General features: G+C 34.8%; 1 protein-coding gene across 1 annotated transcript in view; it reads right to left on the bottom strand.

Moving 5' to 3' along the window:
- Positions 1–8,244: 8,244 nt before the first annotated feature.
- LOC137008842 (probable phospholipid-transporting ATPase IIA) overlaps positions 8,245–17,552 on the bottom strand; it is a 59,038-nt gene continuing 49,730 nt past the window's right edge. Inside the window, exon 28 of the mRNA XM_067370558.1 lies at positions 8,245–11,413. Within this exon, the coding sequence (XP_067226659.1) occupies positions 11,277–11,413 (137 nt within the window). The 3' untranslated portion in view covers positions 8,245–11,276. The remainder of the gene's footprint in view (positions 11,414–17,552) is intronic.

The raw sequence follows: 17,552 nt of genomic DNA, 5'->3' as shown, positions 1-17,552 counted from the left end.
GAAAGAGACGAGGTACACAGCAGGGTTTTGAAGAGACAAGCCTCATTAAATCTGAGCAACCTTCAGCTTTACATGTAGAGTCTACTGTAAAATAAATGGCCCAAAAAAGTCAATGGACAACCAGAAAGTGTTTATATGGCAATGCATTAGCCAACAAAATATCAAATGGTATTTACCTCACAGAAAAATAGTACAAGTGAAACGTTAAAAAATGGTTTGTTAGATTTTAAATTATATTACAATGTTCAAATGACCTATAGGACTATAAATGGAACAGAAAAATATCATTTAAAATTAAAATGTAAAAATTTTAAAATAATTTACTTTTTAAAAAAAAAACAAAAAAAACAATTTACATAAAATAAAATGAATAAACCAGGTAAAAAAATAATATATATCTTCAAACAAAATCATTTATATCCCCCAAAATGTAATATATTATTTTTATTATTATTTAATAATAATATTATTATTTTAATATTTAAATGGCTATATATATATATAAAATGTAATTTTATTTTTAATATTAAATATGTTAATATTTTTAATATAAAATAATTTACATAATATATATATATATATATATATATATATATATATATATATATATATATATATATATATTTTTATATATATTTTTTTTATATATAAAATGTAATTTTATTTTTAATATTAAATATTTTAATATTTTATATTTTAAACCAGGTAAAAAGAATATATATCTTCAAACAAAATCATTTATATCCCCCCAAATGTAATATATTATTTTTATTATTATTATACATTATTATTATTAATATTTAAATGGCTATCTATCTATCTATCTATCTATCTATCTATCTATCTATCTATCTATCTATCTATCTATCTATCTATCTATCTATCTATCTATCTATCTATCTATCTATCTATCTATCTATCTATCTATCTATATATATCTATATATATATATATCTATATATATATATATATATATATATATAGCCATTTAAATATTAATAATAATAATATTATAGTTATAATATTATTATTACTTAATATTTATTTGAATATATATATATATATTTCATGACATAATATATTTAAAACAGTAACGACCAGGATTAATGTTATGGTTGAAATAAGACAGTTTATACACCCAGTCAATTTTCCATGGAAAATGTGGTATGGTTTGTTTTTGAATTTTGTCCAGTTAAATCCCAAATACTGGGCTACTCTTGAAATTCTTCCAAAGGTTTCAAAGTTTATTTGACATGCTTAACTTGGACAGCAGTGAAAAGTCTCTGAAAAGCTAATGTTTTTCATTTTTAAATGCAAAAAAGGTCATAAAATAAGGTTTATTTATCATAAGGAAATGAATATATACAGCAATCAGGGTTTAAAAGTGCACATTATCAGATAATGCGAGTTTTACTTCTCCCAACCATATCAGTGTGTTTAGGAACCAGCAGCTCCACATTACCCTTAAATCATGTTACAGCTTAATGAAGCTCCAGTTCCAGTTTACATCAAATAAGTGCAATTCGGTAAACTTAAGCAGTAAATGTTTCAAGAAAATCTAATGTAACACATTAACAGCTTCTCCCAGTGCCCAGATGAAAAAGCTGCTGCATTCTGGGATGGCGAAGGATGCCAAAATAAACTGCACGGGGCTGACAAGTGAGACCATGAAGCGGGCCTGTTTGGCTAAACTCTGTTGTAAAGTTTATCCCGGAAAATTCTGCGATATGATACACTGACTTGTTTAAACATTCGAATGAATGAAGCGCTGCTCTCAACGACTGTATCCTACAGCGACCTCTGGAAAACGTCTAGACACAGGCCTTCATTATCAATTCACTCATCACTTCTTGATTGAATTAGATCATTTTTATATCTACAGATCTGGCATAAATCATCTATGGAAAGCTTTTTTTTTCATCAGTGCCATCGGTGACGTGCTGTACATAGGAAACAGTGAGCGTCAGATACTTTAAATTGAGCACTGGAGGTGTAGAGGAAGATGAATGTCGTTTGAAACGTTAGAGAGAGCGACGTCTAGCAGATGTACATTCCTTCACTGTTACAGCACTCTTATGCAACCCGAATCGTGAATGAGTAAATGAATACGGCACAACGCATCTTTCCAGACGACAGGATTTGCAGTTCCATCTTTTGCTAAAAAGACACACTTTTTCCAGGTTCGTAGAAGAGTTTCCATCACCGTTAAGCGGCGCTGTGGCGTCTGGGTTACAGCAGCACAACATTTTACTTTTCCAATAGCAACAGTTGTATTAAAGCAATCAGGTTTCAATTGGAAATGCCACATTATATCATGTCCCGTGGAGAACCTCTGGCATGTTTCGGAAAAGGGAAAATCTTCAGGCCATGTGCTTGATCAGTTCCAAAATTTTCTATTAACTTGTCATTTTCCCCATTTTGCCCCGTCATCTCATGCAGGGTCACTCAGAATAACATACTAGCATCTCTACTATTTCTGACATCTTTATAGAGTATTATGTTAGTATGCCATTACAAATTCAGCTGACCATTTATTACTATTATTAAAATTTAATTTAATTTAATGACATGCACTAAAAATAGAGGCCATTTCACAAATATCTCCTGGTAAATGCATTACTAGGATGATTTATGTATGTTACGTAAAGATGGTGATAACCTGCTGATTTGTTGGGAGTTTCTACAGTCAGCTGTTTTTTTTTGTTCCACGTGGCTCTGAGCAACATTTCACACACACTGAATGGAGAATCATCCTCTCACACAAATGGAATCTGTATAGAATTCCTAAAGTTTCCAGTTGGAGCAGCGAAACTTAAATCTGTCTCCATCTCCCATTCCAGATTAACAAACAACAATTCAGCTCTCAGGTTTGGGATTTGTGTCCATGGTTACAGAGAGGAGTGGTGAGTGAGCTTTAATGAGACACTGACATCTGATGACCCCTTAAACGATGTCAGAGACAAAACAACGCAATCAAATATTTTAATGTCTTACAACATAACCAAGAAACCATTTAATTAATAATAATAATAATATATACATAGGGTGAATTCAGGTTGATTGGGACATTTTTTCCAAGTCATCTCAATGGCAAAAAGTGTATATAAAAGTGTGTCATAATTATAAAATATACATAATTTATTATTATTTATATTATTATTATTTATTGTTTGGTAGATAGCCATTTCAAGTGTGTATTCACACAATGAGTCAGTTTATTATTATTATTATTGTACCTCTAGGTGTGGTTATGATCACAAGCACAAGTGAAAACTCTTAAGACAATCTCTCTCAGCAGAGGTGAAGCTTTTAAAAGCAAATCAAACATTCCAGCCTGTTGTGTGTATAAATAGCTCTGCTGGGGTGTGAGAGCCACCTCAACACACATCTCTTTAAGTGATTTATCATCATCTAAATCCTCTGTTGATGTACACAATGGAATACAACAGGACAAGTCTGGATCTGTGTGTCCAGTGGTGTTTCATCAGCACAATGCTAATATATAAGTATATATATATACAGTCCAAGAGTTTGGAACCACTAAGATTTTTAATGTTTTTGAAAGAAGTTTCGTCTGCTCACCAAGGCTATTTAATTAAAAATACAATAAAAAACAGTAATATTGTGAAATATTATTACAATTTAAAATAACTGTTTTCTATTTGAATATATTTCACAAAGTAATTTATTCCTGTGATGCAAAGCTGAATTTTCAGCATCATTACTCCAGTCTTCAGTGTCACATGATCCTTCAGAAATCATTCTAATATGCTGATCTGCTGCTCAAGAAACATTTAATGTGTACAATTGTACAAAATATTTGTGTACAATATTTTTTTCAGGATTATTTGATGAATAGAAAGTTCAAAAGAACAGTGTTTATCTGAAATCTAATCTTTTGTAACATTATAAATGTCTTTACTGCCACTTTTGATTGATTTAATGCATCCTTGCTGAATAAAAGTATTCATTTCTTTAATTTCTTTTCAAAAAAATAAAAATAATAATTCTTATTGACCCCAAACTTTTGAACGGTAGTGTATAATGATACAGAAGCTTTGTATTTCAGATAAATGCTGTTCTTTTGAACTTTCTATTCATCAAGGAATCCTGAAAAAAAAAAAAAAAAAAATTGTTTCTTGAGCAGCAGATCTGCATATTAGAATGATTTCTGAAGGATCATGTGACACTGAAGACTGGAGTAACGATGCTGAAAATTCAGCTTTGATCACAGGAATAAATTACATTGTCAAATATATTTAAATAGTACACAGTTATTTTAAATTGTAATAATATTTCATAATATTACTGTTTTTAACTGTATTTTTAATTAAATAAATGTAGCCTTGGTGAGCAGACGAAACTTCTTTTAAAAACATTAAAAATCTTAGTGGTTCCAAACTTTTGGACTGTACTGTGTATGTATATATAGTTAAAATGAAGCCTGTTTCTAATGTTTTTTTTGTATTGTGATGTAAAAAACAAACAAATAAATAATAATAATAATAATAAATCTGAAGAGTGTAGCCTGGTAATGGAAATACCAATGCAAATGTTTTAGGTCTTGGCGGAATAAATTTGCTGCTGCTGCGGTTAATTATTGCTGCGGTTGGTTATTGCTTCTGCTTCTGCTGTTGGTTATTATTGCTGCTTCTGTTATTGCTTCTGCTTCTGTTATTACTTCTTTCTGGTGTTATTGCTTCTGCTGCTGCTATTGCTTCTTTTGCTGTTATTGCTGCTGCTGCAGAGCAAGTACAGGACATGCTACTGCCAATACATCCAATACACTGCTGTGAGCAAGATATGCAGGTGGAGCTGGGGAAGGTGGAGTGTTTCAGAGGAACTTTGCTGCAAACTGCTATAGGAAACACTGACCAACTATTAAAATGTTGAGCAGCAAGCTCATTGGCCGCAAATGCAACAGGAACAAATCATCTTATGCAGTGTTGTTAACGACATATAGTATCTCACAGAAGTGAGTACACCCCTCACATTTTTGTAAATATTTTATTGTATCTTTTTATGTGACAACACTGAAGAAATGACACTTTGCTACAATGTAAAGTAGTGAGTGTACAGCTTGTATAACAGTACTGTCCCCTCAAAATAACTCAACACACAGTCATTAATGTCTAAACCGCTGGCCACAAAAGTGAGCACACCCCTAAGGGAAAATGTCCAAATTGGGCCCAATTAGACATTTTCTCTCTCCGGTGTCATGTGACTCATTAGTGTTACAAGGTCTCAGGTGTGAATGGGGAGCAGGTGTGTTAAATTTGTTAAACTCTCTCATACTGGTCACTGGAAGTTCAACATGGCAAAGAACTCTCTGAGGACCTGAAAAAAAGAATTGTTGCTCTACATCAGGGGTGGCTAACTTCGGTCCTGGAGATCCACAGTCCTGCAGAGTTCAGCTCCAACCCTAATCAAACATACCTGAACAAGTTAATCAAGGCCTGGAAGGTTGCTAGAAAGCTATCAGCAGGTGAGTTTTTATCTGGGTTGGAGCTAAATTCTGCAGGACTGAGGCTCTCCAGGACCGGAGTTCGCCACCCCTGCTCTACATAAAGATGGCGTAGGCTGTAAGAAGATTGCCAAGACCCTGAAACTGAGCTGCAGCACGGTGGCCAAGACCATACAGCGGTTTAACTGGACAGGTTCCACTCAGAGCAGCACGTGCTCAGCGTCATATTCAGAGGTTGTGTTTGGGAAATAGATGTATGAGTGCTGCCAGCATTGCTGCAGAGGTTGAAGGGGTCAGGGGTCAGCCTGTCAGTGCTCAGACCATATGTCGCACACTGCATCAAATTGGTCTGCATGGCTGTTGTCCCAGAAGTAAGCCTCTTCAAAAGATGATGCACAAGAAAGCCCGCAAACAGTTTGCTGAAGACAAGCAGACTAAGGAACCATGTCCTGTGGTCTGATGAGACCAAGATAAACTTATTTGGTTCAGATGGTGTCAAGCGTGTGTGGCGGCAACCAGGTGAGGAGTACAAAGACAAGTGTGTCTTGCCTACAGTCAAGCATGGTGGTGGGAATGTCATGGTCTGGGGCTGCATGAGTGCTGCCGGCACTGGGGAGCTACAGTTCATTGAGGGAACCATGAATGCCAACATGTACTGTGACATACTGAAGCAGAGTATGATCCCCTCCCTTCAGAGACCGGGCCGCAGGGCAGTATTCCAACATGATAACGACCCCAAACACACCTCCAAGATGACCACTGCCTTGCTAAAGAAGCTGAGGGTAAAGGCGATGGACTGGCCAAGCATGTCTCCAGACCTAAACCCTATTGAGCATCTGTGGGGCTTCCACAAACGGAAGGTGGAGGAGCGCAAGGTCTCTAACATCCACCAGCTCCGTGATGTTGTCATGGAGGAGTGGAAGAGGACTCCAGTGGCAACCTGTGAAGCTCTGGTGAACTCCATGCCCAAGAGGGTTAAGGCAGTGCTGGACAATAATGGTGGCCACACAAAATATTGACACTTTGGGCCCAATTTGGACATTTTCACTTAGGGGTGTGCTCACTTTTGTGGCCAGTGGTTTAGACATTAATAGCTGTGTGTCGAGTTATTTTGAGGGGACAGCAAATTTACACTGTTATACAAGCCGTACATTGTTGCAAAATATAATTTCTTCAATGTTGTCACATGAAAAGATATAAAATATTTACAAAAATGTGAGGGGTGTACTCACTTCTGTGAGATACTGTAATTGTCAGGAGGTTATGATAAAGACCAACAGCCTGGGCCATCAAGAGTTTCATGGCATTATCTATCTATCTATCTATCTATCTATCTATCTATCATCTATCTATCTATCTATCTATCTATCTATCTATCTATCTATCTATCTATCTATCTATCTATCTATCTATCTATCTGTCTGTCTGTCTGTCTGTCTGTCTGTCTGTCTGTCTGTCTGTCCGTCCGTCTATCTATCTATCTATCTATCTGTCTATCCAACCGTCCATCCGTCCGTCCGTCCGTCCGTCCGTCCGTCTGTCTGTCTGTCTGTCTGTCTGTCTGTCTGTCTATCTATCTATCTATCTGTCCGTCTGTCTGTCTGTCTGTCTGTCCGTCTATCTATCTATCTATCTATCTATCTATCTATCTATCTATCTATCTATCTATCTATCTATCTATCTATCTATCTATCTATCTGTCTGTCTGTCTGTCTGTCTGTCTGTCTGTCTGTCCGTCTATCTATCTATCTATCTATCTATCTATGTATCTATCTATCTATCTATCTACATATATATATATATATATATATATATATATATATATATATATATATATATATATATATATATATATATATATATATATATATATATATACAGACATTTCTTTGTGGGATTATCCCTCCAACATATTTTCACTCTCATATATATGGTTCCATTATCTCCATGTGTCCTTGCTTACATGCTCGTCTTCTTTCTCACGCCAGCTCTTCCTCTAGGACTGATGTGGCATGGACACACAGGCGACCCATCGCTGCTGTGTGGTGTCTGATAAAAAAGCCAATCTGGCTGAGCTCTATGTCACGTGCACTGCAGCGTCTGGCACACCGCAGTATGCACCACATGAGAGAGGAGTAATGATACGCTTTATACGGGCTTTACCAAAAGAGCTTATTTCATCAGAGCGACATTATAGATGTAAGTTGAATGTTGAAGGAGAATCAAGGAGAAACACATTAAGCTAAGATTAAAATTTGGGCCAAAAGCACAAAGACAGTTGAAACTTTTATTGAGGGTTCATCTTCAATTTATATGCGAGCATTGTTTTTTTTGTCAATATCTGTTATTGTAATCACGTACTTGCATGCATTTATGTTTTTTGCAGCCTTACCATCAGCCCTGCACGCAGTTAATGCAGTCTGCATTCATTTTTGAGACTCCCCCTTCTGGTGAAACATGATAAATTGGTATAAAACACAATGGATGTTTTTTTGTACTATTTCAGTGTATATGTTGTATGTACAATTATATTGTGTTTAAAAAATGTTTGAAACATTCAGTATTACATAATGTATGTTTCACATACTATATATATATATATATATATATATATATATATATATATATATATATATATATATATATATATATATATATATATATATATAAGCATTATTGGAAATATGGTATTACACAAAATATTTGTAGAAATTATATTGTATTAAGAAACAAGCAGAGAATTAGTTAAGAAAAGATTTTTTATTTTTTATTTTCAACACCTTTTATCCTGAGACACACTTGTCCCTTTTATTGTTCTGCAAGTATTAGAGTGCAAATTCCAACACAAATAAGAAAAAAAATAAATAAATAAAAGCCATTTTGTTATTTACAATTCAGCAGATTACATTAACAAACAAAAAAGTACTTTCATATAAACATAAAAAACAGTCAACACAAAAGTAGTCAGGTGAAGATCATGGCATTCGGTCTAAGTCTAGGTCCACATCACAATCTCACAATCTGTACAAACTCTGATCCATGCAAGAGAAGTCGAATATGATGAGAGTCTGTCAATTCAACAATAATGTGTCTGAAGGTGAAAGAGATGATATGGCACAGTTACTAAAAACACAGACACCAACATAGTGATCAATGCTAAGTGCACATCGCATTCAGGATCATTTACAGAGACAAACGTTGGGTTTTAAGGACACCTCGAGGAGAAGATTACAGCGTTTAGTGCTGATTGATGCATCATGGGATTTGGCTCAGTAAACCAGTTATTGAGAGTAATCAGTACGGGTCATAATGGTCAGACGGGGGAGGTTGGGGTACAAAGTGAGCATGTCTAGCGTCAGAGGTCACCACAAGAGTGGACAAACACTACTGTGGACAGGGTGGATGCTAAAATAGCATTGTTATTTATGGCACCGTACCATCCATGCCTTTCAAGCAGTGGTGACTAGCAGTGGTTGGTTAGTATGCTAATAAAACAGCTGCATTGCTTCCAGTTAACCTAGTTAATAAATTCATTGCCCATTTACACACTCAAACTAGCACGAGAATCATCTGATCTGAACATCCTTTCCAACATATACTATATGTGGTAACACTTCACAATCAGGTTCCATTTGTTAACATCAGTTAAGTTTGTGAGATTTTGCAATTCCAACTATTTCTCAAAATTGTAAGATTAATTGTGTTCAGTCTTTTTTTCTTGGAATTCTGACTTCATAACTTGCAATTCTGACTTTCAGAAGTGCAAATAGTAAGAATTGCGACTTTATATCTTTTCACAGAATTGTGAGTTATGAAGAAAATTGCAAGTTTATTTCGCAACTGCAAATTTATATGACAATTCAGAGGAAAAAGTCAGACTTGGGAGACATAAATTTGCAATTGCGAGTTATAAAGTCCGAATTGCGAGATAAAAAGACTTTATAACTTGCAATTGCAATTTATCTCACAATTTTGAGAAATAGTAGCAATTCCAAAAAAAAAAAAAAAATAAGTATTGCAAGTTTCTCGCAATTGCGAATTTCTATCTCACAATTCTGAGAAAAAGTCAGAATTGAGTGACAAACTTGCAATTGCGAGAAAAAGTCAGACTTTATTAAGTGACTTTATTTTTCAAAATTGCAACTACTCAGAATTGTGAAATTATATCTTTTTTTTTCCAGAATTGTGAGATATAAAGTCCGAATTGCGAGATGAAATGACTTAACTTGCAATTGCAATTTATCTATTAAAATTGATCAATTTTAAGAAATAGTCGTAATTGCAAAAAAATATAGTATTGCAAGTTTATATCTCGCAATTGCAAAGTTATATCTCACAAATATGAGGAAAAAGTCCGAATTAAAAGAAACTTGCAATTGCGAGAAAAAAGTCCAAAGTGCAAGTTTATACCTTGCAATTTTGACTATTTCTCAAAATTGAGACTTTACTTTTCAGAATTGAGACTTTATATCTCTTGCAAGATATAAACTTGCAATTGTGAGTTATAAACTCCGAACTGCAATTTATCTCACAATTTTGAGTCACAATAGCAAAAAAAGAGTATTGCATGTTTTTATCTCGCAATTGCGAATTTATATCTCACAATTCTGAGAAAACGTCAGAATTGAGAGACAAACTCGCAATTGCGAGAAATAAAGAGAAGTCGCAATTTTGAGAAATAAAGTCAGAATTGCGAGGTAGACTTTAGACTTTATTTCTCAGAATTGAGACTTTGTATTCTGCAGACTTTTTTCTTAGAATTGTGAGACAAACTCACAACTGTTATAAAGTTAAAAGTTATAAAGTCCGAATTACAAAAAAAAGTAATGCAAGTTTTTATCTTGTAATTGCTAATTTATAGAGAAAAAGTCATAAATGTGAGTTTATACCTCATAATTCAGACTTTTTTCTCAGAATTGTGGGACATTAAACTTGCAATTGTGAGTTTAGAGTCTGAATCGTGAGATAAAAAGTCGCAATTACCTTTTTACTTTTTAATTCCCTGGTGGAAACAAACTTTCATAAAAAACAAAAGGCGTATCTCTTAAAATTATTGGACCTGAGCTAACATGAACTATCAATGAGCAGTTGTGTTTTGATTGACAAATATTATGCAACAAAGATTAATAAATACTGTAATGTGTACATTAGTTAATGCATAAACATTTATTAATGGAACCTTACTGTAAAGTGTTACAAATATTAGTGTTTTTTTTTTTTTGTATACAAATATTAGTGTTCGTACAACACGTACTTTCTGTTTTCAACCTGATCAAGTCCTTTCAAGTCACATAAATTCACTAGTTTTGGAAAAGAAAAAGGTACCAAGAAAACCCTAAAACAAGTTCACTCCAATTTCCCTTTTCCCCTTTGTGCAAATTTTCCCTTGTCACATGAAAATACCAATGCAATGGAGACGCATAATAGCAATAGATTATTAAATCTCATGGAAAAACTTCCCTGTTGCCTCATGGATGATTCCCAAAGCTAACCAGTTTGTTTAGTCTTCCTCAGGGAGAGTGATTCACTGAAACTTAAACGGTAGAGAAATTACATGATTCAGAGCGAATGGCGTCTGGACTGCGTCACACAAGTGTCCATTCTTATAGGGTACTGTATGAGCACCTGTTCAGGGCTAACCGGACTGCTAAACTGGCTCGCTGACCAAAAATGTGAAAAATCAGACTTATTTTAATATCAGGGCGAATGAAGGAGTGAATCAAACCTGACGTTCCAGCACTTTTAGCTTTGTTTGAGCCGAGTTAGCGGTTAGAGAGCAAGCTGGACCGAGGCCATTGAGGCAGTAAAGGGTTCAAGAGGTCAGTTTGGAGTAACTCGGAGGCGAGAAGCGTCGTCTCAGGTATTTGAGGATGTAGAGCGGCAGGCAGCTGACCAAAGTGATGGCTGTCACCTTCCACACAAAAGACAAGGTGGCGATGAAATACACATCTGTGAGGGACACAAATAAAAATACTGTTATATATTTGTTAAATATTGTTAATATATTTGGATACAGTCGAACATCTGGTAATGCTGGACTCAGACGGCCCATCCATAGTCTGTTCACACTGGACTCTGATTCACACTGCACACAAAACTGGCAAAGAGTTTCTTCATCTGGCAAGGTCTAATCTGATTGGCTGACTTTACGATATTTCCAGAAATTAGGGAGAATGTTTTGATCCATCTAACAGGAAACAAAGTCGTGTTAAGAAGATTTTTGCTTGAAACTGTGTTTTTATGTCTCACAACTGACTGTTTCTTATTTTAAAAGTTTACCTCAAAAATTAATGCAGATACTGAGTTTAAAAGATTATAAAGTTTATATATTTTTCACCATTTTTTTTTTTATTTGGACTGACTGCTGTGCAATTATTTAAGATTTTTTATATTTATAGATATTTTTAAGATCAAAAAACTTTTAAAGATGCGTTTTAAGGGATAAAATGATTGATTGCAGGGGGACTTTAATATTTCTAGGTTTTCCATGAAGGTGGGAAATCTGGTAATTTCTCGGAAATGCTAAATGCAGAACTTTTTATTAAACTAAGCCTTAAAAACCTATAAACCCTAAGAAGTTTCATTGTGACCAACCAATCACATTGTATCTAACAGATTTTGCCAACGGTTGCCATTTCATTCTGCATCAGACGGGTGCGAGCAGACTAAATAATTAATAAAACATAAATTTGTGATATAGATAACACTGTCAATCCCCTGAAGATCCGTAAGTCTGGTCTGTTTCATGTCCGTGTCATACACTCGCGTAAAAGTCTTTCCCATCAGGGCTTTTGTTCTATTCTCGTACACAAAACTTACAATTCCTGCTGAATAATCCTTTGGCTCTTTTTTAAACCTTTATTCCCAGAAATGTAGGGAACGACACCAAAACAGAGCTTGTGAAATGCTCTTAGACCACAGTCAGGTCAGTAGAAGGAGAGGCACAGATCAAAAGCTGAAATGTAGGTTGGCCAAAATGTTTTGTGTGATTTCTGGAAACTAGCGTCACAGTCGCTGACCAGTCTTTGTTTAATGTGGTCAGGTGCCACACACCAGTGGAGTTGGATGGCACTCGGAGCGTTGCAGTGTCGGAACGCCTCATCAACACAACTGAAAGGACACTTGTTCCTACGCTGTGAACGTGAGCCCTGAGATGGACACAAGTCATCTCCGCCATCATGGATCCATCATCTTCTCTGCCAGGATACGCACCGAGATCCGATGACGAATTCTCAATGTGAAGTTGGTGGGCAAAAGGAAACGGTTATGTTGAAGGACTTGGATGTATTAGCAATGAGATCCAAATTATTCTAACTAAATGACTACTAATATGATATCCTTTCTAAGGGACTACGTTTTCTGTTAAAATAGGGAATTGTTTTTCATCTTTTGCTCCAATCTATTATGGTGTACCCCAGGGTTCAATTCTAGGTCCTCTTCTTTTTGCTTTGTACACTACCAGTCAAAAGTTTGGAAACATTACTATTTTTAATGTATTTGAACAAAGTCTCTTATGCTCATTAAGGCTGCAATTATTTCATAATAAATACAGAAAAAACAATTATATTGTGAAATATTATTACAATTTAAAATGATGGTTTTCTATTTTAATTATATATAATAATATAATATATATAATAATTTATTCCTGTGATCTAAGCTGAATTTTCAGCATCATTACTCCAGTCTTCAGTGTCACATGATCCTTCAGAAATCATTCTAATATGATGATTTGATACTCAGTTATTATCAATGTTGGAAACAATTGTGTTGCTTAATATTTTTTTGGAACCTGTGATACTTTTTTCAGGATTCATTGATGAATAAAAAGTTAAAAAAGAACAGCATTTATTCAAAATATAATTTATTTTTAACAATATAAATCTTTACTATCACTTTATATCAATTTAACACATCCGTGCTGAATAAAAGTATTAATTTCTTTCAAAAAAAAAAAAAAAAAAGAAAAAAGAAAAAAATGACTGACCCCAAACTTTCGAACGGTAGTGTATATTGTTACAAAAGATTTCTATTTTAAATAAATGCTGATATTTTGTAACTTTTATATTCATCAAAGAATCCTGAAGAAGTATCACAGGTTATAAAATAATATTAAGCATCACAACTGTTTCAACATTGATAATAAATCATTATATTATAATGATTTTTGAAGGATCATGTGACACTGAAGACTGGAGTAATTATGCTGAAAATTCAGCTTCGATCACAGGAATAAATTACATTTTAAAGTATATTAAAATAGAAAACCATCATTTTAAATTGTAATAATATTTCACAATATTATTGTTTTTTTCTGTATTTATTATGAAATAATAAGCCTTAATGAGCGGTCATATTATTCAGAAACATATCTTATCATACCACTTTTATACCACACTCAGCTCTATTTTCCTGTCTATTTTCCTATTTTTTGACACTCAGCTCTATTTTCCTGTCAAAAATAATAATCGTTCTGTGTCTAGCCTGTTTGCCTGTCTGTGTGACATAAAAAGCAGGATGGACATGAACTTCTTATAGCTAAACAACGATAAAACTGAAATTATTATCTTCGCAGCATCAGCTATGACCTCTGATACAGTCAATCAGCTTGGTTCACTATCCTCAAATGTTCAAGACTGTGTCAAAAATATTTGTGTCATTTTTGATTCCACTTTGAGTTTATATAAGCAGATTAGTGCTGTTGTAAAAAGCAGTTTTTTTCCAGCTAAGATCTATTGCCAAAATCAAGACGATGCTCTCCAAGAAAGACCTTGAAACTGTCATTCGTGCATTTATTACCTCAAAGTTGGACTATTGTACAGGGTTCCTACACATTTTCCATTTCAAAATCCCATACTTTTCCATACTCAAATTTCCAGACCTCCTTTCAAACGATTTCTGCCATTGGTAAACCTCGGTCTCCTTTTCTATGTTTTCTCTGCTTCATGTTGGTAGTCCGGGTCTTACAGTCTTTTAGTGATTTTTAAATTAGTGTTTGATTGTTGAAATAAAGTTTGATATTTAGTTTTTAAGTCTAGGCCCTTCTCTTCTTAAAACCATGTACCTTTGTGACTTTTGTTGGGGATTAATCTACAAATACTAATATATTCCCTGGCGTAGTGACTTAGTTTGTATCCCTTTCCGACCATACCACTCGCTACATAGGCGTAAATATATAATTTGTCTATTAATTCGAGATATATATAGAGAGAGAGAGAGAGAGAGAGAGAGTAGCCTACGAGTAAGAGTAGCCTACACACGTGCAGTATGCCAGTTTCCCTAATAATTTAGAAATGTATAACTTTATAAACATATCTGCAAAGTGAAGAGAGGTGAAAAAGGGCTAAGCATTGACAAATTTCACAATTGAATGCGATCTGAATTTTGATTCAGAAGCTTGTGATTTGAGTAGCTTTGATTCAGTATTGATTAATTTGGGACCTATCAGGTACAGTACATGGCAAATTTCTTCAAAGAAAAAAAATCTCAACTAATGCTGTAAACTGTACAGGGAACCACACTTGATACATCATTATAATATTAGGTTAAAATTGTTAAAATCACAAATTACAAGCTGTTTTATTGACGCCTTTCTGCGGTTGAAACGCTGATTTATCGATTGCATGTGACATGATACAGATTTCGGTAAGCTGTACTTTATCTTTCAACACACCTTCGGATGTTCATTCATGTTTATTTTGAGTTGTAACTAGTAAAGCAGAAGAGATGGTTGGTTTACGAGCGCTACAGCAAACTGTCACGCCACAGACCACCAAGAAAGATCGCAACTCACTCCAGTCTATGGGAAAGTGGCCCATTTTCGATTGTTGTGAGAATGTTGTGACACACACTCACCCCGAAAAAAAAACCTCTTCAGACCTTAACGATTTACATAAATGACGTGTTTTGATTCAAAACAGCTAATTTCGCCAAAAAGTGACTGGTTTGCAGGTATCATAAATTTGAAAACTGAATAGTCTGGAAACACAAATATTTTTCCATACTCTGATTTCTTTTTTCCATACTTTTCCAGACCTGGAAATTACTCAAATCAAATTCCATACTTTTCCAAACTGCGTTGGAACCCTGATTGTAATTTACTATATCCAGGTAATTCTCTGTTATCTCTAAGCAATACATCAGAAAATATCAGAATCGCTCCAGATTCTTTGTATCGCGAATCGCGAATCGATCAATTGTCCCAGCCCTAATATTCACATCGGATATCTTCTTATATCAGATTAGATGCTTTCTTAACTGCTGTTTTCTCTCCGCTTGTGTTTATTTTGTTATTGAGAGTAAAGAGCACAGCACATATTTGCATATTTATCTAAATGTCGCTCTCAGTAGTGTGGGCGGCATTGGCATGTTCATTAATAGGATAGCTCTGCAATGGCATTTCCAGCTTCTTTTTACTTCTCAGCAAAGAACGAAAAAAAAAAAACTTTGCCGTGAGTATATCGCAAGCACGAGCAATAAGTATTGTAAATAGCTGAGCTACTGGCCCGTGTGCATTTAATATAACATATATATGTGAATCCTCAATTGCTTTTCTTTGTAAAGTGTGCAAATCTTCAAATTGAGAAGCACTTTGATAAACACAAAGACCTTGGCCAGGGTAGCATCAACGCAGCAGGAAATGAGAGCAGGCTTGTGGTATTTCCCTCCGCAGTGAGCTCTGTAAAGCGCTGTGGGCCACGCTTGGGCTGCCCGGTGTTGTACACACACAGCGTACGAGAGAACGGGCCACAGCGGCCCTGGAATGCTGACTGAGGCAGATGGCCACATTTTATAGATTCAGATTTAACTCTCTCCATTGGTTTTGTGGAATGTGGCCACATTCTTTACCTGGATATGCCCGAAATCATGACGCCAAGATCGTTCAATAACAACAGGATTTCATGACGATAATAGGATATAAAGCAGTAGCAAAACCTTGACCAGAAAGCATAGATGAAACATATAATACCACTAAAATGACAAGAACAAGGACAACGCAAAACTATTTGTCAAGTAATGTGTTAAATGCCATAAGGTGATTAAAGCAAGTCAACCCCAAGTGATTAGAAAAAATATAACAGGTCACGTTTTAATTTAAGGTCCAGTTCTGAATATTAAGTAACTAATAACCATAACTTTTGCCTCAATAAACTCCTAATTACAGCTTATTAATAGTTAGCAAGGTAGTTGTTAAGTTTAGGTATTGGGTAGGATTAAGGATGTAGATTATGGTCAGGCAGAATAAGGCATTAAAGGTGCACTAGAATCAAAAATTGAATTTATCTTTGCATAGTTGAATAACAAGAGTTCAGTACATGAAAATGACATACATTGAGTTTCAAACTCCATTGTTTCACCCTTCTTGTGTAAATCTCATTTGTTTAAAAGACCTCAGAAGAACAGGCAAATCTCAACATAACACTGACTGTTATGTGACAGTCGGGATCATTAATATGTACGCTCCCAATATTTGCATATGCCAGCTCATGATCAAGGCATTAGACAAGGGCAGCCAGTATTAACGTCTGGATCTGTGCACAGCTGAATCATCAGACTAGGTAAGCAAGCAAGAACAATAGCGAAAAATGGCAGATGGAGCAATAATAACTGACATGATCCATGATATCATATTTTTAGTGATATTTCTAAATTGTCTTTCTAAATGTTTCGTTAGCATGTTGCTAATGTACTGTTAAATGTGGTTAAAGTTACCATCATTTCTTACTGTATTCACGGGGACAAGAGCCATCGCTATTTTAATTATTAAACACTTGCAGTCTGTATAATTCATAAATACAACTTCATTCTTTATAAATCTCTCCAACAGTGTGTAATGTTAGCTTTAGCCACGGAGCACTATCAAACTCATTCAGAATCAAATGTAAACATCCAAATAAATACCATACTCACATGATCTGACGCATGCATGAAGAACATCTTGTAAAGATCCATTTAAGGGTTATATTAGCTGTGTGAACTTTGTTTATGCACTGTTTTATAGTCAAGAGCTTGGGGGCAGGGAGCGTGCGATTTAAAGGGGCCGCAGCCTGAATCGGTGCATAGTTAATGATGCCCCAAAATAGGCAGT

Source organism: Chanodichthys erythropterus, chromosome 20 (assembly GCF_024489055.1).
Source record: "Chanodichthys erythropterus isolate Z2021 chromosome 20, ASM2448905v1, whole genome shotgun sequence".
NCBI classification, from domain to species: Eukaryota; Metazoa; Chordata; class Actinopteri; order Cypriniformes; family Xenocyprididae; genus Chanodichthys; species Chanodichthys erythropterus.
The sequence above is the reverse complement of the archived record's forward strand: the minus strand, read 5'-3'. Positions and strand labels throughout refer to the sequence as shown.